This window comes from Emys orbicularis, chromosome 2 (assembly GCF_028017835.1).
Source record: "Emys orbicularis isolate rEmyOrb1 chromosome 2, rEmyOrb1.hap1, whole genome shotgun sequence".
Lineage (NCBI taxonomy): Eukaryota > Metazoa > Chordata > Testudines > Emydidae > Emys > Emys orbicularis.
Genome location: NC_088684.1, coordinates 230,021,311 through 230,048,082, shown reverse-complemented (window position 1 = coordinate 230,048,082; position 26,772 = coordinate 230,021,311). Strand labels below are relative to the sequence as shown.

Genomic DNA, 26,772 nt, shown 5'->3' with positions numbered 1-26,772 from the left:
GAGATATGTGCTTTGTTTTGAGCAACCTATTAAGATAAGTCAGAGTGTGTAAGTTGGAGAAGTTTTCTATGAGCTCAGAGGGTGACATCCCACTCCCCAATGGATAAGAGGAAGGCTGGCCACCAAAAACCTGCTGCTGACTGCTCGACACTATCTCAGACTTTGGGTAACTATATCTGGGTTGCACAGCACTATTGCTATTTTAGATGTGTGCTGTAGACTCAAAATGGATTTTGGGGGGGGGGGGTGAAAGCACTGACATTTGTATCAATCATTTATCAAATGGAGAGGTTGTGTCCCCATCGATTTATTCCTGAAACCACCTGAAGAGGGGGAAAATAGAAGTTACCATAGTTTTGGGTTCAGACAACCCTGGGCAACATTGGATATGATTTCTTTTTCAGAGCCAATATTATTTGGAATTTGCCAGATCACCTTAGTGGACCTTAGTCAGTCTTCTAAGGGATCGGTGCACCATCTCTGAAGAGGCTCAACTTTGGTCTAAAAGCAAAGACTGTACTACGGTCTCAAACTAATTCATTAGACAAACTCTTTACCTTGATCTTTAGCTGCTGGTTTTAGCTACATTTGCTAAGCAACATCCAGTTACTACAAATCTGTGTAACAGTGTAAAGTTGAACGTAGCACAAGTACTGCACCAAATGGTTGCTGGGAGAATACAGTGACATCTAGAAAGACAAAATTTAACACCTGTGTCAACAGCTGCAATACTGTAATTAGCATCTCCAGTAGAAGCCAACTCAAACAAAAAAAAATTAAAAATTTATTGTTTAAGTTTTTCAAATACGAAACTCTAAAATCTACATAATTATTATAAAACATATTTCCTTACAAAATTCTTTGATTAACAATTTGTGTGATATAACATAAGGTTATTTTAATGTTAATATTTTCCCACAATTTTAAGATACAGGCATTGTTAAAATTTGCTCAGTAAAAAAGTGTAACCCACTGAGTAGTTAATGTAGCTTGTTATGTTCTTGGGTTTTTCTTTAAATTAGATCTAGGAATTTTAGAATTCTCTTCATTACTTTTTCCAATCAAACGGATAGTGCTGCTCGGACTCCAGGTGCATAAACTGTAACTAATAAACGTAATCTCCATTGATTGGATTATTTGTAGAGAACCAGCAATATAACACCGGGGACAGACTTGAAGGGTTTCAATTGCGTTACAACTTGATGTCTTCTGTTCCACTGATTAAGAACACAATTTAAAAACTACCTTTTGGGCAAATTTCTAGTTCAACTTTTGAATTACGAGCTAAACTTGTCAGGCATTTAAGCTGTGTTTTAAGAGAAAACAAGTGCAACATGCAAACTGTACCTTAAACCCCAGAAGAAAATTCACACATTTACAAATTAAACCAAGAGTAATCTTTCCATACAAATTCCTTAAAAAATTTTAACATATTCTAGCATCAAATGAAAGGACATGCACAAAACCCAAGTAATGTAATACTGGAACTTTCTAGTCTATCATATCCTTAAAATGCTAGAAACAAAACAATCTAGGAACAGATAACATGCAAATATGAACAACTTCAACTTGAAGTAACTTTTTCCATAAGATTACATAATTGTACAGCACATCTTGCTATACTGAACAGTAACACCCCAAATCAATGGAATACAGGAACTTTAAGTCTTCAAGTGTCATTGGTTAAACACTTTTAAGCACTGCCCTACTTCTTCTAAAGTGATGCACCCTTTTCTCCTGTGAGGGGAGGAAAAGAAAAAAAAATAGTTTTAATTCACTGAAAAGTAACAATATTGCTAGATATTACAATATAATGAAGTAATGTAAGTTACATAAAGCAGAAATATATTTTAAATTTTGCTCCTTCAAAATCCCATGTTCTAAAAATGCAGATTTTACATAAAGCTTTTTAGTTCAGATAATAGAGTAGGAGTGTCTATTCTGCAAAAACAAGTAGAAACTGAAAAACTATTCAAAGATTCAGAAAGAGCCTTAAAAAATCCTAATGGAGAGTTTAATCAGAAGATGCCAGGGTGTGTTTACATAAAAACAGTGTGATCACAAGTTGTAATTAGCCCAAACACACATTTGTTTTGTTTTGCTTTAGGTCACAAAACAAAACAACCCTGAGAGTGATTGGAAACACTAGGCCTTAGACCTGAGAGGTCTAAGAATAAGCCACCATTCTCCATTTCACAGCTGGAAGGGCTGCAGTAGCAACTCTTACTGATTTTGAATGTCAGAATACAGTTATGACAGATCTGAAGAACATAATTTATAGAACCCAAGTCATTCTCTGGATGAGGGAATAAACTGCTGCTTGTTCAGTACCAACAGACCAAGGTTAATCTATTTCTCATTGAAGGAAAATGTAATGGAAAGATGTAATGTGGAAGAAAAGGCTAATGCCAATACTGCCAGTTTGAATTGCATAGCAGTTTTTGTGCAGGTTTGTGATACTGCACTGTTAAATCTAATTCCCACAAGTCAAGGCCATCAGTGGTTCCATAAAGGTTGTCTTGGGTACTGGTATTAAGATTCAAGACCTTCCAAATACCACTGCAATAGTTATATCAAAGATCTCTACAGAAAAGCAAGCAAACAATCGCAGTAAGTGTCAGAGCCAGACACAGATATGGTCCAGAGCAGCCTACAGTTGCAAAAACTGAACAAGTCCATCAGCATTTGAATTACTTGTCACCATAGTATTTAGTGGTGGAAGAAAAAGGACATAACAAATTTTTGAAGTTTGCTTTTACTCCGTACCTTGAAATAGTCCTCTTGGGATACAAGAGTGTTTCTCAGACGGTTCTCGGGATTAAACAGACAGGATACCACTGTCTGTATGCTTCGGTCCACAGACTTCTGAAATACATGTTTTCAGTAACATGCATCTACAACAATACTGATTTTATTAACTATCATGTCTATAAATCAGATGCTAAACTCTGAAGTGTAAACATTCAGGATTACTGGCAAGTGTCAATATTTATCAAGCACTTATTTGCTATAGTAGATTTGCTAGTTTATATGCACACTGTATCAATATATTACACAACAACAATTTTGTTCTTTCCCTCGGAGTTATATGAAGCGTCTCTTTTCTTTGTGAAAGGAAGTTACTAGGCTGGGGTTTTACAGAATTATCTGAAGGAGAGATTTCCGTTTACTTGTTTCCTCTAGTAACCTGGTCCACACCTGAAATGCCACTGACCAAAAAAGTGTTCCATCTCCATATCGCAAGCCAGAATTTATTACTAATTGGCAATACGAGCAAGTGATGTCTACTGAATACCAAGTTAAATTTAAGTCCCAAATGTTAAGGATCTACAACCAGAAGGGGACATGATGCCCTTTCCTAAACTATGAGACTTCAACATGAAAGACAAGTGTGATACTCCCCAATGTTTTTTGTCTCCACAAATTGTCAGAAGCAAAATAAAATTAAAATTGTTAAATTGAAAAAACCAAGTTGTACCTTATTTCATGTGATTCCCACTGTAAGTCAAGCCATATGGCTAAACAAAGTTGCTTGCTGAATTAATGCTGATTTATATATTTGTCTATCATAATACCCAACAACCTCACACTGTCTGAGGAAGTATTTACCACCCCTTACTGAGGGGAAACTGAGGCACTGGGTAGCCTGTGACCTTGGACAAGTCTCTCAAAGTCTAAGACTATGCAGAAACTGAACCCAGGATCCCAGGACTGTGCCCTATCTACTACATCTTCCTTCCACCCCTTCTACACAAGTTCCTAGAAATAGGTTATACGGTGACATTTAAGAATATACATCTTCAGAGTGAACACTTGCCTTTTGTGGACTGTTTCCAGATGGTTGTGCAGGCTCTGGAACAGAACATTCTGCTTGGATAACTTCTGGCTCTACTTCACTGCAGTGGTAGTTTACTGGGGTATAAGCCTGTATAATTAAGTATTGCAGTTAAGGAATGAAAGTATAGATGCTACCCATTCCAAGGTGGATGGATGTGGGTCTACTGCAATTTGAATTGGAGCAGTTTGGAAGAACAGCAGCTGGGTCCCTGGTCCTCAACTACCACTAAGGCAGAGCAACTTTTTTTTTTTTTTTTAAATTAAAGTGTTGACACTTTCAAACATTGAAAAACATCAACCCACGAGTATCTATTGCTCCTTCCAGATAAAATGAATGACCGGTTCACCGGGATACATTTCATGGTGTAATGCTGGAAGTTAGACCCAGCTCTCCCCCTCAAAAAGGGTTATTTTAATAGGGAATTTTATCTAATTTGGGTGGAGAGGAAGGGAAGAAAAGGTGTTCACAGCTGAAGCCAATAGACTGCAGAGACCAGGCCAAGAGCTGGAAGAGAGCACAGGTATATAGTATCTGATTGCCATCAGAAAGAATCTGGCGTGGGAAGTTCTGGGGGATCCAAGGCACTAATAAACAGAGGCCCAAAAATCCTTGAGAGCCACTGAGCTTCCAGTAGTCTCCTGGTGAAAGATTCATGAGTACAATGCCATTCCATTAGAGGTACTGCACAAAAGTAGTAATCACTTCATGGCTCAAATGGCTTATCAAGGCAAAAATGATGCGACAGTATCTCCTACCCTATATGGACACCCAATTGGGAGATACTTACTGAATGGCTTTAGACTGAGTTCTTAAGTTATAACTAAGCATTACAAGAAACGTGCTGGTATCTGAAGCTTCAGCCAAGAAACACTGTTGTAATCAAGGAAGGGAGCTTGGCTGACTACTCATATGGCCACAACACCCTTGTGACCACTGCCCCTCTAAGAAACCCCCTACACACAAATCTGTGATAAATTTACTTCCTAAAAACGTCTGTTCTCCCTACTTGTTTACACTGTGTCAGACTACTACAATTAATAGCTTTATTTTTCCTGTTCCAAACTATAAAATAGTTAATACATTGCAACAATGAAGCACTATACAATGAAGGTGTATGGTGCTTACTACATACATACATAACAGCAAAATGTCTCATTCAAAAAGCTGTGTTTCTTCTAGAGAGAAATTCTGCTGATCCATTCAACCCAATATAAGCACTATTATTCTGAAAGACAGCTCACCCTATAGCATCTGTCTCTAATGCATACTATTTGTCTGCCAGCCAGTAATTGGGATGGAACAAGAAGTTGCTTTTTAGGAGAATGTTTAGTAGCCTGTTAGAATGAATTCCTTTAAACATTAAATGTTATGTATTTTAAACTGGCTGGAAATTCAGGTGTATGGCCACTTCCAGACTGCTGTGAGTGGTGAGTCTGCTTCTGCTTCTGGTGAGCTCCAGTAGATGGAAGACATTGTAATGGATCTACAGACTTTCCCTGCAAAGAATGTGTTGAGCACAGGGATTCCTCCCTCTATGTTAGATGTTACAGTATGCTACCAAGAAAGCTTGGTACACATGATCTACCCCACCCACTCAAAAACAGGACAATACAAGTCTGTTCTTAACTATGACTTGAGCTGAGTAATTGTTCAACATGGGGATGGGTGGTGACACCTGCAATAGTTTGTGAAAGAGAAGTCCATCCCTGGGACTCAAAACATCAGAGTGGGAAAGTGATGAACATTATTTCCAATCCCCCACCCATCCTATAGGGGAACTGCGAGAAATGGCATTGAAGAGATACCATTCACAGGAAGAAAAACCAAGAAGTATAGCAACTTTGAGATAGACTAGGTCTACACTGGAATTAAGACACTGCAACTTGCCCATGCAAGCTGACTTTGGCTCACGGAACTCAGGCCAAGAGACTGTTTAACTGTGGTGTAGACGTTCAAGCTCAGACCCAAGCCCTCCGACCGCCAGGCTCCAGCCCAAGCCCCAATACCTACAACTGCAATTAAACAGCCCCTTAGCCCAAGCCTCACAAGCTCAAGTCAGCTGGTACAGGCCAGCTGCCAGTGTCTAATTCCACTGTACACATATCCTATCCATATACTCAAGCAGCACAATTTCAAATCATGGCCAAATTATTCATTGCACTAAAATAATTATCCCTAAAGGGAAGTCATGTCAGACCCTCCAACGGAAAAAAAAAACAAAGTACATCTGGATTAAATGTGGACAGTGATTGGCGTTTTAGGTTTTATACAAGTAGAATAAAATTCTTACAAGTCTCTAAAAGGAAAATAAGTGTAAGAATTACATGTTTTGTCACTTCTGCAAAGCCATGGAAAATTACCTTTCTTTGGGAGTTGGAGCTGATGGCTTCCAATCATTGTTGCCAGTCCATTCAATTTGGCAGAGATACTATAGTCTATCTTGCTTCAGTAGGGTTTGGAAGGAACCAGATTCAGCAATTTGTAGACACTTTCAGAAATACTACAAGCGTCTGCTTTACTATACATTATCAGAGAGCCTTTCAAAAAAATTGGAACAATCAATAAGCAGCAGTAAAGCCCTCCTTGTACAGGTCTTGAAGAAAAAAGTTAAGGCTATCATTTTATCCCCTCTAATTTTCCATGAAAAGGAGTGGTTCAAATTATGTTATTTTAGAGCCTTAGAACTCTCCCAGGGGCTTAATTGGGAGAATATGGAGGGGAAAAAAAAAAAGATATGAAACTTGTTTTTGTTCTCCCAAGAAACTCTTCCTTAAGAGAGAGCTTCCATGCAAGTACAAAACCCTAAACCAAGACTTAATCAGCAATATCAGTCATGAGTACCACTGTCAGCATTTAATCCAGAAAGGTCTACTCTTTGCAGAGCAATTTTGCACCAATAAAAGTTTGATTTTGGTTACAAGTGTTAAGATAGCAGAGCACCACTCAGACAAGAAGGTTGAAGTTTCATGCACTAAGTTTTATCATCTTACCGGAGGTATAACATAATTCCTTTGCTCCCCAGGAGGCCACTGTGGTGGGACCTTAAAGATTTAATAAATAAGAATTATCCTTTATCTTGTCTTGTGCAAAGAACACTTACAATAACTGCAGTTCTTGGAGGTAAGTAAGTGTGTGAGTGACCACAATTGTGGTGCTCATGCACACTAATTCAAACCTTTTGACCCTCAGCATTGTCTCCTTGTGCATGCCCCATGAAGATATGTAGGACAGTGCAGCCCTTACTGCTTCTCACTTCCCTCACTAATTCAGAATCCCAGCAGACATGAACTCCAAAAGCACAGGGATAGAGGGTAGGTGAAGGAGCTACACAGACTAGACATCTTGAACCACAGTAACTATAAGTAAGGCTGCGAGTCTGTCACGGAGGTCATGGAAGTCAGAGTCCTTAACTTCCAGAGACCTGCATGAGTTCAGTCCACACCAGTCAGCTGCAAGGTCCCCCCCACCACCAGTGGTGGCTGGAAATTGCAGGGTACCTCCAGGAGCTCCCAGCCACCATGGGCAGCGGGGATGCCTCAGGAGCTCCCAGCCACAGGTGGCAGAGGGACCCCAGCAGTCATGCAGATTTTTAGTAAAAGTCAGGATAGGTCACAAGCGTCCATGAATTTTTCCTTTATTTCCCATGACCTGTCCATGACTTTTACTAAAAATATGCATGACAAAAACTTAGCCTAACTATAAGGAACTCTGCTCTCAGTCTTTGTCCATGTGGATCTGAGTTCTAGCAGGTTCCAAAGCAAGTGGGGGGAGGAGGTTTGAGGAGTTCTATTTATATCTAACTAAATACAGATTGCAAAACTGTTCTCCAAAATTTGGCATCTGACCTAGATGCCAAATGTAGGGCATATTTTGTAAAAATAGAAACGGATCTCCAGGAGGCTATTCTGAAGATTTCCTGTACAGGAGTCTCTCTTAGGCAAGCTGAAGGGGTTTGTGCTAGCTAGTCAATAAAGAAAGGCTCTGAAGATAGGGTGTGCAATTTGGCTTCCCTACATTTGAATAGGGTTTGGAGAAGAAAACTGGGAGATTGAGGGCATGGTTTAAATTAAAGTCAGACAGCACCTTGTAAGGAATTTAGGCTATGATCTCAGCACCACACTTTGGAATATCGTCTAAGGAGGATATACCATTAGTGCTTGAGTTTCACCAACACTTCTGGCTGAGGTGAGAGCTATCAGGAAGGCTGTTTTAATGGTGAAGTGGTAGAGTGCCTTGGATAAGGGAACAAATGACAGATCTATAAGGTCCATGAGAACTATGTTAAGGGCTTAACAGTTTCTTGACAAAGGAGTTGTAGGTACCCCCTTGCCTGTTGACATAATACAGGGGTGGCTAAACTGTGGCTCATGAGCCATATGCGGCTCTTTTTACTCCTAAGGGTATTCTGTGCCACTGCTCACTGCAAAAATTAACATTGTGTGCACAGCATTTCCTTTCCCCCACAGAAATGGGCTGAAGTGCTGCTAGCCACCACTAGGGGCCAGTTCACAGATAGAAGACACTGCTGGGGAGAGGGAGAAGATGCTAGAGGGTTCCTCCTGGCAGCTGCAGTTTCCAGCATGCCCTGAGGGAAGGAGAGAGTGGCATGCAGGAAACTCCATGCAAACCTGGGACCAAGCATCAGGCTGTTTCTCCCTCTGGATCCCTGGGCTCTGGAGGGTGGGGGTGGGGAATGGCTGGACTAGGGGGACCATAGCTGGACTCTGGCAGGGGAAGGGGTGTGGGAATCTGGGCTGGGGGACCCTGTGGCTGGCCTCTGGGGGGAGGGGTGCAGATATCTGAGCCGGGGAGGGGGGGCAGCATCTGCCCTCTGGATGGGGGGAGGGAAGAGATTGTGAGTGTGTGGCCTCCCAGCTGGGCTTGGGAAGGGAGGAGTGGGCAGAGAAACAGGAACTGGGGTGCCATAGGGGTTTCTTTAACGCTCTACTCCTAGGAGAGGAAGAGGGAGTGTGGGTGTGTCTGTATTGTTACAGACATATTTGGCTTACAGGCATTTTTAAATAAATTACCAAAATAATTGAAAGTGTGTGATGAGGTAGCTTTACTTTGACAAATAAAATTTGCAGAATTTTAAAATATTGTGCACAGAATTTTTATTTTTTGGGCACAGAATGCCCCCAGGTGTATCTTTTACAGTTAAAGTGTGGAGTTCCCCCTGCTGCCCTCCCCCATTCTCCACCTCCCAGACTCTGGGACCTCTGCCTTGCAGGTAGCAGCTTCTGCACAGCGGGGCAGGGGATGTGTGTGTGGGGGGGAAGTCTTGGGGCTTCCGCCCTGCAGGGCATACCTGCTGGGGCTCGGGACTCCAGCAGGAGCAGGGCTGAAGCCCCAAGCCCCAGCAGGCACCTGCTGGCTCTAAAACTTCTGAAGATTGTTGTATGCGGCTCAGAAAATTTGGCCACCCCTGACATAATATATTGTTGAGCAGGTACTTGCATCAGGATCTGCATTGCGCTTTCTTTCAGAAATGGTAGAAAGGCTCTGCAAGGTAGGCAAATTACCAAGAGTGCTTTACAAAACAAGATTAAATCCTAAATTTTTGCTTGAGTGACTAGTGATGCTGGATGCCCCACCAATCATTGATCAGTTTTGACAACTTGATCAAAGTAATTTGTGGCACTCAGGAGAGCTATAGGGGCCTGCACCATTAAATTCAGCGTTTTGACTAATAATCTTGATTAGATTAAGAGCCTTTACACAGAATTCTAGCCATCCTGTAGATAGCTTTGATTGCACCCACAGATCAGTGGCTTAGACACAGCTGAACTTCAAGACCTCTCAGGATGGGGATGCTCACTTCCTGGTATCAGATGCATTCTTTGGCAGGAAGTATTATTTATTTTAAAGCAGAAAGCTAAGTAATAGAGGGTGTTTTTTAAATTAGACTTTAAAACTTTCCTATAACTCAAATGGCTGAGAAACTCTTAGAAAAGGTCTCTTAAAAAGAGAATACCCCTGACTCTCAGTTAAAAGGTGAAAAAGCTCACACTACATATTTGAAATCTCCAATCTTTTAGCAAATCCAGGGAAAACCAGACTTGACATTCCAAATATTTTTAAAGATTATATACACACACACATATATATATTTTGATCACCTTGCTTCTCAATTGTCTTTTTGGCATTCTTTATATTTGAAGAATGCAAAGAGGGCTCAAACCCATTTTTTTTTTTCCCTTCGCATGTCACCTTTAAAAGCATTTGGTGAAGATATTTACAGCTTAGCTTGAATAGAGCATGCAAGGCCCACAACTAGATTAATATCCCTTCACCAAGCAGAAGATTTTAAGAGCATCACTTTATCAGTTTAAATTATACCAAGTTCAACTGAAGTACTCTACAAACTTTTTAAAATAATGCAGTCGGCAAGTTAGAATACCACACCCAGTTTGGCAAGTTCATGAGGTGCTTGAGGTCAGTTCTATGTGCAAAAACAAGCCTACACAAAGCCTGTAGCCCAGTGTGTGTTACCCAAACACATGTCAAGAATAACATCTGTCATGGTATTTATGGAGAACAGCTATTCAGCCCTTCGTATTTTGGTTAGGTATGCAGTAAGTTTTACCACCACATTGCACTTCCTACTTCTTTACTGTAGGTCAGGGTGATTTTATTTAAATGAAAGCAATTTAAATCAGGAAATAGGGAACATGATTTAAACAATCAGTTTAATCTTGTTTTGAATTTGTACTTTAAGAATCAGCCTTTATTTAGGAAAACTTATTCTCAATTTTTACCTTCTGTGTTAGAAAATTATTACATTCTTAAGTACTACATGATTAATTTTACTCATGTAGTGTGTAAAACCGCATTTGTATGGTAACTGGCATTCATAAATATTGACAAAACAGCTTTTTTTTTTTTTTTAAAGTTACATTAGATGTGCTGATACATAATAAAAGCTTATCAAATCTTGTTTAGTAAATCAGTTTTAAATGCTCAAAGAAAGAATTAGCGGCAGTTAGTGATCTGAATTATTTGAAGTGCTAAACCAAACAACTGGTTCCAGTTGCTTAGCCAGTGACTTCTAGCTGTTCAGTAGTCTGACATTTCAGCAACAAGTATGTATGCTTGAATATTTTTATTTAAATAGGATTACAGTAAGTTTAGGTCCTTTTTTTTTTTATAAAGAAAATATGCATTTAAATCAGTTTAAAAAACAAAATAAAAAAAGCCATTTTTATCCACACTGCTGCGCAGACTGTTTACTTATTCCCAAGCAGTTACTGAAGCTTCCTCACCAAATTGCTTGCATCATAGACTCATAGGATGGGAAGGGACCAAGAGGTCTTCTAGTCCAATTCCCTGCACTCATGGCCGAACAAATATCATCTAAACCAGGGGTCGGCAACCTTTCAGAAGTGGTGTGCCGAGTCTTCATTTATTCACTCTAATTTAAGGTTTCACGTGCCAGTAATATATTTTAACGTTTTTAGAAGGTCTCTTTCTATAAGTCTATAATATATACCGGTAACTAAACTATTGTTGTATGTAAAGTAAATAAGGTTTTTAAAATGTTTAAGAAGCTTCATTCAATATTAAATAAAAATGCAGAGCCCCCTGGACTGGTGGCCAGGACCCGGGCAGTGTGAGTGCCACTGAAAATCAGCTTGCGTGCCACCTTCGGCACACGTGCCATAGGTTGCCTACCCCTGATCTAAACCATCCCTGACAACTGTGTGTATCTAAGCTGCTCTTAAAAAATCTGCAATGATATAGATTCCACAGCCTCCCTACGCAGTTTATTGCAGTGCTTACAGACCCTGACAATTAGGAAGCTTTTCCTAATGTCCAACCTAATCACCTTTGCTGCAATTTAAGCCCATTGTTTCTTGTCCTATCCTAAAGGGAATTTTTTTTTTTTAAATAAACTCCTTCTCCTAACAAACTTTTATGTACCTGAAAACTGTTCTGTCCTCCCACCCCTCAGTCTTCTTCTCTGGACTAAACAAACCCAATTTTTTTTTTTTTTTTCAATCTTCCCTCATAGGTCATGTTTTCTAGACCTTTAAACATTTTTGTTGCTCTTGTCTGGATTTCCTCCCATTTGTCCACCTCTTTCCTGAAATGTAGCGCTCAGAACTGGACACAATACTCCAGTTGAGGTCTAATCAGCGCAGAATAGAGCAGAAGAATTACTTTTCGTTTATTGCTTAAAACACTCCTGGCTAATACATCCCAGAATAATGTTTGCTTTTTTTTTTTTTTTTAAATTGTTGACTCATTTAGATGGGAATCCACGATGATCCCCAGATCCCTTTCCACAGTACTCCTTCCTAGGTAGTCATTTCCCATTTTGTATGTGTGCAATTGACTGTTCCTTTCTAAGTGGTCTGATCATTGTGAATTTTAATCCTATCCTCCAGAGCATTTGCAAGCCCTTCAAGCTTGGTATTATCCGCACTTTATAAGTGTACTCTCTCTGTAATTATCTAAATCATTAAGATATTGAACAGAACTGGACCCAGAACGGATGCTTGTGGGACCCCACTTGATATGCCCTTCCAGCTTGATTGTGAACCACTGATTATTCCCAGAGAGTAGTTGTTTTCCAGACAGCCACCTTATATTAGCTTCATGTAGACTGTATTTCCCTAGTTTGTTTATGAGAAGGTCATGCGAGGCAGTATTAAAAACCTTACTAAAGTCAAGATATACCACATCTACCACTTCCCCCATATCCACAAGGCATCTTACTCTGTCAAAGGAAGCTATTAGGTTGGTTTGACACGATTTGTTCTTGCCAAATTCATGCTGTTACTTATCACCTTATCTCCTGGGTATTTGCAAAGTGATTGCTTAATTATTTGCTCCATTATCTTTCTGGGTACTGAAGTTAAGTTGACTGGTCTGTAATTCCCTGGGTTGTTCTTATTGCCTTTTTATAGATTGAAAAAGGGCAAATATAGTGGCACTCCTCTGGGATCTCTCCCATTGTCCATGACTTTTTGAAGATAATTAGCAATTATCTCCTCAGTCAGTTCCTTGAGTATTCTAGGATTTATTTCATCAGGCCCTGGTGACTTGAAGACATCTAACTTGTTTAAGTAATTTTTAGCTTGTTCTTTCCCTACTTTAGCCTCTGATCCTACCTCATTTTTACTGCCATTCACTATGTTAAACATCCAGTCGCTAACCAACCTTTTTGGTGAAAATTGAAACTAAAAATTCATTTAATATTTCTGTCATTTCCACATTTTCTGTTATTGTTCCCCTCTCCCTCCATCCCCCATTGAGTAATGGGCCACCCTGTCCTTGGTGGTCTTCTTGCTTCTAATGTACTTAAAGAATGTTTTCTTGTTACCCTTTACATCTCTAGTTAGGCCTAGGCACAAAATGAGATTAAACTTTCTAATTTTGTCCCTACATATTTGTGTTGTTTATAGTCATCCTTTGTAATTCGACCTAGTTTCCACTTTTTGTAGGACTCTTGAGTTTCAGATAATTGACGAGCTCCTGGTTAAGCCAGATAATGGTCTGGAGAACTCCTGCCCTCTCCCATCAGAATATTTAGCAACAAGATCAGCTGTCTATTGTTTACTGGCAAACAGTTTCTAAACGGCCATGCAACCCAGCAGAAAATTCCCAGAATGTGTGAATGTTGCCAGTATTCATCTACTGTTAAACAAAGTAGGGCTGTCGATTAAAAAAAAAAAAATCATGATTAATCGTTCTGTTAATAGAATACTATTTATTTAAATATTTTGGATGTTTTCTACATTTTCAAATCTATTGATTTCAATTACAACAGAATACAAAGTGTACAGTGCTCACTTTATATTTATTTTTATTACAAATATTTACACTGTAAAAAACAAAACAGTATTTTTCAATTCACCCAATACAAGTACTGTAGTGCAATCTCATTATCATGGAAGTTGAACTTACAAATGTAGAATTCTGTACAAAAATAACTGCACTCAAAAATAAAACAACGTAAAACAGAGCCTACAAGTCCACTCAGTCCTACTTCTTCAGCCAATTGCTCAAACAAGTATGTTTACATTTGCAGGAGATAATGCTGCCCGCTTCTTGTTTAAAATGTCACCTGAAAGTGAGAACAGGTATTTGCATGGCACTGTTGCAGACGGCATTACAAGATATTTACATGCCAGATGCACTAAAGATTCATATGTCCCTTCATGCTTCAACCACTATTCCGAAGGATATGCGTCCATGCTGATGATGGACTCTACTCAATAATGATCCAAAGCAGTGCAGACTGACGCATTTTCATCATCTGAATCAGATGCCATCAGTAAAAGGTTGATTTTATTTTTGGTGGTTTGGGTCCTGTAGTTTCCACATCAGAGACTTTTAAGACTTCTGAAAGCGTGCTCCACACCTCACCCCTCTCAGATATGGGAAGGCACTTCAGATTCTTAAACCATGGGTTGCATGCTGTAGCTATCTTTAGAAATCTCACATTGGTACCTTCTTTGCGTTTTGTCAAATCTGCAGAGAAAGTGTTCTTAAAATGAACAACATGTGCTGGGTCATCATCCGAGACTGCTATAACGTGAAATATATGGCAGAATGTGGGTAAAACAGAGCAGGAGACATACAATTCTCCCCCACTGAGTTCAGTCACAAATGTAATTAATGCATTATTTTTTAAATGAGCATCATCAGCATGGAAGCATGTCCTCTAGAATGGTTTCCGAAGCATGAAGGGGTATCTGAACGTTTAGCATATCTGGCACGTAAATACCTTGCAACACCAGCTGCAAAAGTGCTTTGCAAACACCTGTTCTCACTTTCAGGTGACATTGTAAACAAGAAGCGGGCAGCCTGTAAATGTAAACATAACTTTTTCAGCCAATCCCAAAGACAAACAAGATAAGGACTGAGTGGACTTGTAGGCTCTAAAGTAGGGGTCGGCAACCTTTCAGAAGTGGTGTGCCAAGTTCACTGTAATTTAAGGTTTCGCGTGCCAGTAATACATTTTAACGTTTGTAGAAGGTCTCTCTCTATGTCTATATTATATAAATAAACTATTGTTGTAATTAAAGTAAATAAGGTTTTTAAAATATTTAAGAAGCTTCATTTAAAATAAAATTAAAATGCAGATCTTATCAATTTAGTGTGATCGTTGCCTGGGATCCTTGTCTGGGGTTCCAGCAACCAGCTCCGCTCAGCCCTCTACCAGTCTGGGGTTCCATTCACTCAGCCAGCAGCGGGCTGAGCGGGCCGTTGGCGGCTCAGTCTGCTGCCAGTCTGCGGTCCCGGCCGCTGGCACCACTCAGTCCGCTGCCCGTCTGGGGTGCCAGCAGCACTCAGCCTGCTGCCAGTCTGGGGTTCCGGCTGCCGGCCCCGCTCAGCCCGCTGCCTGTCTGGGTGAATGGAACCCCAGGCTGGCAGCGGGCTGAGTGGTGCCAGCGGCCGGGACCGCAGACTGGCAGCAGACTGAGCTGCTCAGCCTGCTGCCGGTCTGGGGGTCTGGCCAGCGGCCCCGCTCAGCCCACTACCCCGCTCAGCCCGCTGCCAGCTGAGTGAATGGAACCCCAGACCAGCAGCGGGCTAAGCAGGGCTGGTGGCTGGAACCCCAGACAAGGATCCCAGGCCCTGCTCAGCCCGCTGCCGGTCTGGGGTTCCGTCCGCCAGCTCCTGCCAGCCGGGATCCTGGCCGCTGGCCCCCTCAGCCCGCTACCAGCCTGGGGTTCTGCTCACCCAGGCCAGCAGGAGGCTGAGCAGGGCCGGCAGCCAGAACCCCAGACTGGCAGTGGACTGAGCCACTCAGCCCGCTGCTGTCCCCGCTCAGCCCGCCACCGGCTGAGTGAATGGAACCCCAGGCCGACAGCGAGCTGAGCGGCTCAGCCCGCCGCCACTCTTGGGTTTCGGCCGCCGGCTCCTGCCAGCCAGGGTCTCAGCCGCCGGCCCCACTCAGCGCCCGCTGCCAGCCTGGGGTTCCCCAGACCAGCAGCAGGCGCTGAGTGGGGCTGGCGGCTGGGACCCCGCCTGGCAACAGGGCAGCAGCCGGAACCCCAGAGTGGTGGTGGACTGAGCCACTCAGCCCGCCGCCGCATGCCATCAAAAAAATCAGCTCACGTGCCACCTTTGGCACACGTGCCGTAGGTTGCCGACCCCTGCTCTAAAGTTTTAGATTGTTTTGTTTGAGTGCAGTTATGTAACAAAAAGAAAAAAGGAAGAAAAAAAAATCTAGATTTGTAAGTTGCACTTTCTCGACAGAGATTTCACTATAGTACTTGTATGAGGTGATAAGCAAAAGAAATAGTATTTTTCAATTAATTTTTACAGTGCAAATATTTGTAATAAAAAAATATAGAGTGAACACTGTACACTTCGTATTCTGTGTTGTAACTGAAATCAATATATTTGAAAATGTAGAAAAACATCCAAAAATATAGAATACATTTCAATTGTTAGTTTATTAACAGTGCTATTATAATGGTGATTAATCACGTTTTAAAAAAATTAATCGGGATTCATTTTTAGTTAGTTGCGTGAGTTAACTGCGATTAATCAACAGCCCTAAAACAAAGAATTTATCAAGTCAACTGGAGAAAGATTTGGTGGGGAAAAAAAGCATTGAACCAACAAATTGAGATCCGACATCAGAATGTTTAGATATTCTGATTCATGATTAATTTTTTTAACCAATTAAGCCATTTAAAAAAATATGTACCTGATAGTTGTAGGCAGGCTGGTATCCTACAGGAACTTGCTGTTGTATCAGTACAGCTTGCGACCCATAAGGGTATGCCTGGAAAAAAAAAAAGTTTTGCATTTCATAGGTTAAAGAGATTAGGTAAAGTACATCTACACTGCAGCCAGGGTATAATTTCCAGCTCTGGTAAACCTACCAGCACCAGCTGATTGAGACAGCACACTAAAAATAGCAATGTAGCCACATAGGCTAGCTGCCCAAATACATCTGCAGGGAGTCAGGTATACTCAGGGTGGCTAACCCACATAGTCATAGCTACATGCTATTTTTTAGCACAGAAGCTTGATGACAGCTAGCACGGGTATGTGTACGAGAGCCTGTAGTTATACCTCTGATCGCAGTGTGGACACATCCTAAGTGTCTAAGACATATTTTCAAAAGGGAGCTTAAGGACTTGTCTACACAGCTACCTACAGAGTGGCAAGCCATGGTGTGAATCTACAGCACACCAACCTGCTGTGCAGTAACATCCTGTGTGGCCACGGTTTATCATATCCTACCAAGCTGCACTCTGTGGCTTTCACTGCATTGGAGCAGTTTCTATACAGGACATCCCCACTGTAGACCCACACCTTGGCTTGCCACAGAGTAAGTCAGTCTCACTGAGCCTCAATGGGACTTAACATACATGTACTAACAGAACTTTCCTTAGGGCTTATCTCTACAAATATTGAGTTTGCAGCAAGCTGGCGTGTAAATAATCTAACTCGCACTAGCTTTCTGTGCACTAAACGTTTGTATAGACAAGCCCTTAGTTGTGAGTTGCATTTGAACAGGAATGGACGTAGTTGCTTCTAACGATGAATTTATTTTAACCAGATTCTGAGTTTAGGCAAAGTAAACAACTGACTTCCAACAGTTTAACATCAACAGAAGTCTGAAGTAGATTGTTCTCTCAGGGGATATGCAAGGTTTCAAGCAGTTGAGTTAGAATGAAATATCTGCCCCCCCAAAGTGTTCAACTATTTGATTTCTTAAAATCCTCCCCCTACTCTCCTTTAACTAACGGTTTATCTAGAACAGCAGTTCTCAAACTGTGGGTCGGGAGCCCAAAATGGGTCGCGACTCTGTTTTAATGGGGTCACCAAGGCTGGCGTTAGACTTGCTGGGGCTGAAGCCAAAGCCATAGCCCCACTGTCTGGGGCCAAAGCCCAAGGGCTTCAGCCCTGGATGGCAGGGCTCAGATTACAGGCCCACTGCCCAGGGCAGTGGGGCTTGGTCTTCGGCTGGGGCTCAGATGGGCTCAGGCTTCAGTCCCCCTCCTGGGGTCATGAAGTAATTTTTGTTGTCAGAAGGGAGTCACAGTGCAATGAGATTTGAGAACCCCTGGTCTAGAGTTGTTTAATGAGGACTTGCAACTGGAAAATTGAGGTAAGATTTTACAGGGTTTATTTTTGGTTTGTTACAACTCTTGTTTGATGCTAAATGGTAAAGCCCTTCCAGTGTCTACTTAAACTATTTCAGCATATGAGGCATTAGAATCATTCCCATCCCCCAAATTTCTCTTCCTTCAAATTTTAGGGCCAACTTAGAGCAATTTTACCAAATATTTTACTTTTAGCAAGTTATTTTCTTAACTCACCATGGGTCGCATGCCTGTTTACCATAAATATTAGATTTGGTCATATTTAGTAGGCAATGGGGTTTGGGGGAGGTGAGAAGAAAAGCTTTGAGGGGATGCACAATGTGGTGTTGGGAGGGAACAAAGCATGACGACAGCTTAGGAAACTACTGCATGGATATGTATGAGCATGCATTCCATTTCCCCTCATTAGATGTATAAAGATATCACTTAAATGGTGATACTGGTCATGCCCACAATAATGGTATGTCTTACAGAAGTGAGTGCAATATTTGTGTTTTACACAAAGGTACTGTACCAATCCAGAAGCAAACAAACTGTTTTGCCTGCAGAAAGTGTTGACAGAGCCAGCTTTCCTGTTCCATACCTTGTTAATAAAAGGGATGCTGTACACTAGTCCTCTAACTTACTCTCAAGCGAAATCAAGAAGATCTTTCAAATAAGTTTCTCTGCTCAAGTGTTATGTGAAGAATTGTGTGCTTTGGGAGCAACCTCTAAACTACTCAAGATCTCTTATAAGCTAGGTTACTTCCTCCATTCCCTTTTCTTGCTCCATTCTGTAGCATTACCAGGCTGAAGATTTTTGCTTTGCCAGAAGCTGGGAATGGGTAACAGGGAATGAATCACTTCATGCTTACCTGTTCTGTTCATTCCCTCTGAAGCACCTGGCATTGGGCACAGTCAGAAGACAGGATACTGGGCTAGATGGACCTTTGGTCTGACCCAATATGACCGTTCTTATGCTTTAGCTTCATTTGAAATCATCATCAATCTCCCTAAATACAATACTTACTCAGCTCTCGTCCACTTGCACTACACTGATGACATCTTCATCATCTGGACCCATGGGAAAGAGGCCCTTGAGAAATTCCACCGAGATTTCAACAAGTTCACCCTACCATCAACCTCAGCCTGGAGCAGTCCACACACGAGGTCCACTTCCTAGACACTACAGTGCTAATAAGCGATAGTTCACATAAACACCACCCTACATTGGAAACCTACTGACCACTATACTTACCTACATGCCTCCAGCTTTCATCCAGACCACATCACACGATCCATTGTCTACAGCCAAGCTCTGAGATACAACCGCATTTGCTCCGATCCCTCAGACAAAGACAAACACCTACAGAATCTCTATCAAGTGTTCTTAAAACTGTAATACCCACCTGGTGAAGTGAAGAAACAGATTGACAGAGCCAGAAGGGTACCGAGAAGTCACCCACTACAAGACAGGCCTAATAAAGTAACAGAACACCACTAGCTGTCACCTACAGCCCCCAACTAACACCTCTCCACCGCATCATCAAGGATCTACAACCTATCCTGAAGGACGATCCCTCACTCTCACAGACCGTGGGAGACAGGCCAGTCCTTGCCTACAGACAGCTCCCCAACCTGAAGCAAGTACTCACCAGCAACTACACAAGACACAACAAAAACACCAACCCAGGAACCAAACCCTGCTACAAACCCTGGTGCCAACTCTATCCACATATCTATTCAAGGGACACCATCATAAGACCTAACCACATCAGCCACACCATCCGGGGCTCGTTCACGGGCACATCTACCAATGTGATATATGCCATCATGTGCCAGCAATGCCCCTCTGCCATGTACGTTGGCCAAACCGGACAGTCTCTACGCAAAAGAATGGACACAAATCTGACATTAGGAATCATAACATTCAAAAACCAGCAGAACACTTCAATCTCTCCAGTCACTCTATAATAGACCTAAAAGTGGCAATTCTTCAACAAAAAAACCTTCAAAAACAGACTCCAACATGAAGCTGCAGAACTGGAATTAATTTGCAAACTGGATACCATCAGATTAGGCCTGAATAAAGACTGGGAGTGGTTGGGTCATTACAAAACCTAAACTTAATTTCCCCCAAACTAATTTCTCCCTACTGTTACTCACACCTTCTTGTCAACTGTCTGTAACGGGCCATTCTCTTACCACTTCAAAAAGTTATTTTTCCTCCCTTAGTATGCTGTGTTAATTGATTTATCTCGTTAGACTGACCTCACACTTGGTAAAGCAACCCCCATCCTTTCATGTATTTATACCTGCTCCTGTATTTTTCACTTCATTCATCTGATGAAAGCTTATGCCCAAATAAATGTGTTAGTCTCTAAGGTGCCACAAGAACTCCTCACTGTTTTTCCTAAATACAAAGTAAGCTTCCACAGTACAGAGGTACTTTGTGGTATAGTGGGTTAGTAACTGGCTGCAGATATCAAGATTCTATAAAGTAGAAGACTAATTTGAAAGACATATTGAGGCGGTACTTCTAAAGCAGGCAGAACTGTCAATTTAGAAGACAATTCTGTCCGCACTTGGTTTATTTACTATTGTTACAACTAGATTTTAATTTTAGGGGTATGAATGTCAAAAATTAAAAGTTCCTATTGTACATATATTTCAGAGGCCATGCAAGTGTGGCTCTCAGAAGTGTTACATTCTAGTGCTTTGAAGAACACAGTTATGATCCAAGATCAGACCATAAAGAAATAATCTTACCTGAACATACTGAGTTACTGGACTCATCATAGCTGGGGGAGGCATGTATGTTTCTGTGTTTTGATTACTCCACACGCTATGAAACTGTGGCACAGGAGGATTAAAACCCAGATGTCTGGGTTGCACATGGTAAGCACCTAGTTTAGAGAGACAAAGGAAAGATGATCCAAAACATTTTTTTGTAGTTTTATCAGTAGTTTAGGCCCAAAATTAAGGTTTTGTGTGAGTTCAGATATGTATGTTTCCATGATTTTTTTTTTTTAAATTTAAATTACAAAAAGTAGTGCAAGACAATAGATCAGTTCAGCAGTGTTTGCAATTTACATGCTGGGGCATTTTGATAGTACAAAATTAATCATAGTTTGCTTTCTTTGACAAAACTGAGTTTAAAAAAGTCTCAGTATTTACTGGTAATTACTTAGATTTTAGTTTAGTTTTAACACTTTTAATACTAATAATACAAGATTGTAAGTATCACAGATAAACAAACTACTTAAATATCTTACACGCAAGCCAGCATTCTTTCATGAGGAAACAAGTTAAAGTTCCAGTCTAGATGTACTTACATAAATTCTGTTGTTTTCTGATTGCTGGGCCCAGTTTCAGTTTTTTACCATGGAAGTTTATTTGTGACTAGGGGGGGAAGAAAACCAAAAAACCCACCTTACTATACTTTAAAATAGTTATTGACCTGTCATTGAATCTGAAAGTCAATCTAAAGGTACACCTACATTTACAGCAGCATGTAGAGCACAGAGACTGCATGCACACCTAGCATGGGTATGTCTGTTACAGCTGTCCCCCTGTTGGATTCCTTTTTCCCCCTTCCTTTCTGTTTGTGCTGACTGACTGACTGACTGGCTGCCCCCCCCCCCCCCCCAGCCATGGAACTGACCAAAGTCACAGCCTGGCCCTGCTCATGAAAATGGCTTGTGCAGACTGACTGGAGCCATTGCTCTGCTCAGGGAGGTGGGGGTTTTTTCGCTCCTTTGTCTAGCTTCTTTGTTCGGACCGGGCTCGGTGTAGGGTGCTCTGCCCAGGTATGCAAGACCTAAAGTGGCCACATAGCTGAGCATATGAGTCATACCTGTGACTCAGAACTTGCCCAGACATGTCCTGTGCCTACCTGTAGTTTTCCCTGCCTTCTCTCCTCCCCTGGATTAAGGGGAACCAATCAAAGTTACTGGCGGGAAACTGCCTGAGTTTGCCCTTAAAACCAGACATTTTCTGATCAGACCCCCAGAGAAGGTCCTTGCTTTGCCACCTGGTCTGATCAGCTAGGGGTCTTTGGGGGGCCCTCTCCCCGCTCTCGTTTGTTTTTGAGCGTACCCCCATTTTTAAACTCCCCTCCCACGAACAACGAATTTGTGCCTGGAGATCTCCTGATTATTGTAAGCGAATCGAGTCCTCTCTGCGTCTTCTGATGCTGAAACTGCTGTTCCTGCTGCTGCTTTGGGGACTGGAAAGGAAAAACCTCTTGCACACTCCCCTTGTTCTAGCTGCTGGCTTTCTTTCCCCAGCAGGCAGACCCAAGCTAACTCCTTGGTCTGTATCTGTAATCTGCTTCTGGCTCCGCAGCGCCTTTGCTGCTAGAAATAAGCCTGCTTGCAGCCACCACTAGTTAACCCCCCCCCCCCTTTGAAGCTGTATCCTGGGCACACACCACTCTGCCCTCTGGAACTACCCCTAGTATAAGGTGCACCCATTAGGTTAGATTTAGCCTTTAGTCTAGATAAATTGTAATTTCATTTTGCATAGTTGTGGTTAAGTTAGGTTTAGAAAATTGCTTGCATTGTACTCTAAGTTAGGCTTAAAGAATTGTTGCATTGTGTTTTGTTACTTGCTAATTTGTGTAGTCTTGGTTAAGTTAAATCATAGATAAGATTTTGCTGTGTTCTGTATGATTGTCTCTCTACTGTTTAAACTTGCAGCCTGTCTGCTCTCTGTCTCTGTCTCTCTCTCAATCCCTTCCCCCACCTGCTCACCCTGCTCCTACTGCTGCCAGACCTCAGTTGTATTACTGAAGTCTAGCATAAAACCCCATTGTTACCCTTTTCTCTCTAACACCCCTCACATTTTACATTTACACCACTGTGACACATTTTTACCTAGAGTTGTTGGTTATTTAACACATTGTACCCATAACTGTTAGTTGGTTATATGCTGCTGTGACACACCCTTTACATAGAAACTGTTAGCTACCGGTTACATTTATACTTCAGTGTTAATTGGTTACCAACTGTATTGTACCCCACTGTACTGTACCCCACTATTGAAACCCCCTATCCTATTTACTAAAAGAAACCCCTCCCCAATTGTCTACCTTAACAAACCCCATACCCCTCACTATTAAATTTTCCCTGTTTTTGCATTTTCTTAATAAAGTTTATTTTACACCCCACCAGTGCAGTAGTTGTCCCCCAAGACTCCTACTTGCTGGCAGGGTCAGGGTATAAATAGCAGTGTGGACAGTGAGGCATAGCTTAGAAGAGTAGAGTGCCCTACACACCCGAATGCCCAGGGTATATAACCTACTCTGCTCAAGCACACCGCTATTTTTAGTAGTGTAGTGTCTCACTGCTAGAGCCTTTTTTCACAGCCGTGAGGCCACAGTTCTGTGGTATTCTTTGTCATTTCTATCAGTTAATAGTGCAGTTTTTACATAACTTGAACAGTCAGTGTATCTTGCCCTTAACTACTCAAGTGTGTTTGAATGGCAGCTAGGAGTGGAAGGAATGGACTTTGAACGGACACCTCCACGCAATAAAACTAAAAATGTATTAGTCTTATTTTTGGCTAAATAAGTTGTGGGGGAAAAAATCCTACTTCAAGAGCAGGGGTGATTTTAGAAAGATTGTAATCAGCTGTTTTTGAACACTCAGTCTTAATCTTTGCCTCTTCCTATTCACTTAATCTATTCCAGATTCTCAGCTAACCTTTAGACAGCTCAATTTCCAGATCACCCCCACAAACCAACCACCACACTGCATTCTTCATTACAGAATACAGATATGAATATGAGTATCCTCAAATAGCTAATTAACTTACTTCCACTATTTTCTGAACATCCACGTTGTCCAAAAAGGATACAAATCCATATCTGCAAAGGAAAAAAGTTCAGTGTGACTATTGCACAAGCTACAAGCCTGTTTTGAACAAGACTCAATAGCATAAATTGGGTTACTGTATGCCAAAAGATAGTCAAGTCCAAGTCAATAGCCTTCCATTGGATTCTGTGAACCAAAAACCAATGCGAAGGTGTATTTATTACAAGGTGCCAGCTAGCATCCAGTTAAGAGATTTGATTCTCATTTCAGACTGGGTGCAACCTGGTGCAATTCACTTCAGCTCTGTCTTTCGTTCCCCAATTTGGGAAACTGGGATAGTATTTGGTCCTATCACACAATTGATGTGAGACTTAGAGCAACAGGAGTTTATGATATTAAGCATGGACAACACTGTAGTTTTAAATCAAAATTAGTCTTCTGTCTAGCACATTAACAATAACCAAGACTTCCAGTTATCCGGGGTACATCACAACTTGCAGGGGAAAGGTTGGGGCAAGAGGTATAGAGGAGCTGACAGAAGAGTTCTTTCCTGCTCCAAAAGCTCATGCCTAGGAAGTGGATCCATGATTCTTTTGGGTGAACAGTAACTTAAGCAGCTGTGCTAAAAAGATAAGAATTTCATCCCATCCCATCAAAAGCTTGCTGCATTTGGCAGACAAGGCAAGTTTGATGCTTTGCTTCCACCAATTCTGCAGTTATATGCCCTATATGCCCCTGAAAAGCAAGCTTTATTAAGTCAGCTAAAGCATACCGTATTATTCTTTACAAGATCAGCTATACTTAAACTGAGTCTATACGAGCCAACTGGTTAGTTGTAATTCACCACTTCTGGAAGTAGTGATACAGATAGGGCTCAAGCATTTTAATAGTGTGTTGTAGGGTTGGGTTAGTCCAACTCTCCATGTGGTGCTGCTTTCTCTGGTGATTTATGGCTACCAACTTTACTAGGTTAGAAAAGGCTTTAATGACCCAAGACAAGTCATTCATGTTCTACTTACCCTTTGGAAACACCAGTTCTATCAGTGATTATCTTCACTTCTTTCACTGTACCATATCGTGCAAAGAAGCTTCTAATTTCTGTTTCATCCATCTAAGAAACAGAATTTGTTTAGCTTAAAAAAAAAATACATCACTGGCCACCACAAGAAAGTCTTAACTCCTTTTGCAAACTTGTGTTCAACTGTTTGAAGTGGTTTACAGAAGCAGGAGCCACTTTCAAACCCACCCACCACTGTTGCACAATTCAGTGCTGCTCACCTAGTTAAGGGATAAAACTGGAACTGAACTCAGATCTCACATAGCAGTGCAATACCATAAAACTGGTAGATGCCATGGGATCAGCCAATTCCTGTAAGAAGTAAGAGTCTGTTTTCTGCTCTCCACTCCCCAAAAGAACAGTCCAATCACTACAGAGTATATGTGAAAGTTAAGACATGTAAATACCCTTATATCAATTCCACCAACAAAGACTGTGTTCGGCATGATTTTTCCTTCTGGTAAAACATATCCTTGACTGGTTGTTGACGACAACTGGGTGTTATCCTCCCTGGAGATGCTTGCACATTGGGACTCTGGATTTGCTGCAGACTGCAAGTTTGATAAAGGACATATTATAACCATTTATACACTGCATTTTAGGATACTAAGGCCTTGGCTACACTTGCAGCTGTACAGCACTGAGAGGTAAACCTGTCTTCGTACAGCTGAGTAGGGAAAAGCGCTGCAGTCTGTCCACACTGACAGCTGCCAGCGCAGTGGTGTGGCCACACTTGCAACATTTACAGCTGTGTTGGGAGCGGTGCATTATGGGCAGCTATCCCAGCATTCATGTGGCTGCAACGTGCTTTTCAAAACGTGGGGGTGGGGTGGATTGTGACAGGGAGTGTGGGGGGAGAGAGAGTGCTTTTTGGAGCAAGTCAGCTCTCTATTTTGCAAGTTCCAAACTCCTGGCCCCCTGCTCATTCATTTACTCACTCAAAGCAAGCTGCAAACTGTTTGCTTTTCTCTGTGGTACGAGCTTTGAAACCGGCACTTCCGCATTCCTGCAGCCGATCACAACAATGGAGAGGATTGGCCACTTGACAAGGTGATTAGTACAGCGCTGCAAGCATTTACACTCACACCCGTGAGTCGTAGCCATTCCGCTGCAGCTGTTATTCCTCTCGGGGAGGTGGAGTACCTGCAGCGGTGTACCCAGGGAGATGCAGCGCTGTAAATGCCCTGTCATTGTGGATGGGGAGTGAGTTACAGCACTGGGGGAGGCTTTACAGCGCTGTAACTTGCAAGTGTAGCCAAGGCCTAAAACTTCAAAATGTTCCCATTGACAATACTTTCCATTTCCAGTTTACTCTATTTGGAACAGAAATGCCTCAAATAATTTTCTGAAAAAAACATATGTTCTGAATTAATTCTACTTCATGGACTGGTTTTTCAGTATTTATTCTTTTTACCTAGCACTAAGCTGCATTTAGAATAGATGAAGTATGTTTAGTTAAAGCTGCTTTTCCTCAAAGCTCCATGGTCACTTTAAACCTATACTACTAATTCTACAATGAAACTGTTGAAAAATGCACTTCAATATCTATCAAATGGGATTTAAGAGAGAGTTAGTGGACATAGAAGACTGCCAGATCTGCTTGCAGAGTTCCAGAATTCCACATTATCCTCGCCAAAAGAAATCCTTAAACAAGTAATTAATGCAGCACTCATGTATGAGCAATCCCAGAACAAAACCCAGCAGCTACACATGGAAGAAATTTATCTTAAAAAAAAAAAAAAAACCAACAGTTATAGCCACTACAACTAGCTCTTAATAGGATCACATTACTATGATCCCCTTTGGAAGGAGAGATTTTGTACTCCGTCACAATTTAAAGTTACACCAAATCAGAGGTCTATCAAGATCTGCAACTGTCTTAAACAGTCTGAATAGTTTGAGATTAAGTGATTTTTACAAGTCACTTACATTTGTAATAGGGTATACCACCACGTCCCTGTTCTCCCCCCCCCCCCCCCCAATATTAAACAGAAAGAAACACATTCA

General features: G+C 41.5%; 1 protein-coding gene across 1 annotated transcript; it reads right to left on the bottom strand.

Annotated features, from left to right (window-relative positions):
• Positions 1 to 1,683: 1,683 nt before the first annotated feature.
• On the bottom strand, positions 1,684 to 25,316 carry DAZL (deleted in azoospermia like). Its single transcript, XM_065399849.1, has 10 exons — positions 25,173 to 25,316; positions 24,728 to 24,819; positions 23,710 to 23,761; positions 21,228 to 21,294; positions 20,662 to 20,798; positions 16,506 to 16,583; positions 6,829 to 6,879; positions 3,818 to 3,925; positions 2,767 to 2,865; positions 1,684 to 1,737 (listed from the first exon to the last, which is right to left on the bottom strand). Exons 1-10 carry the CDS (start codon positions 25,209 to 25,211, stop codon positions 1,684 to 1,686), a joined length of 777 nt encoding a protein of 258 aa, XP_065255921.1. The 5' UTR covers positions 25,212 to 25,316.
• Positions 25,317 to 26,772: the final 1,456 nt, after the last annotated feature.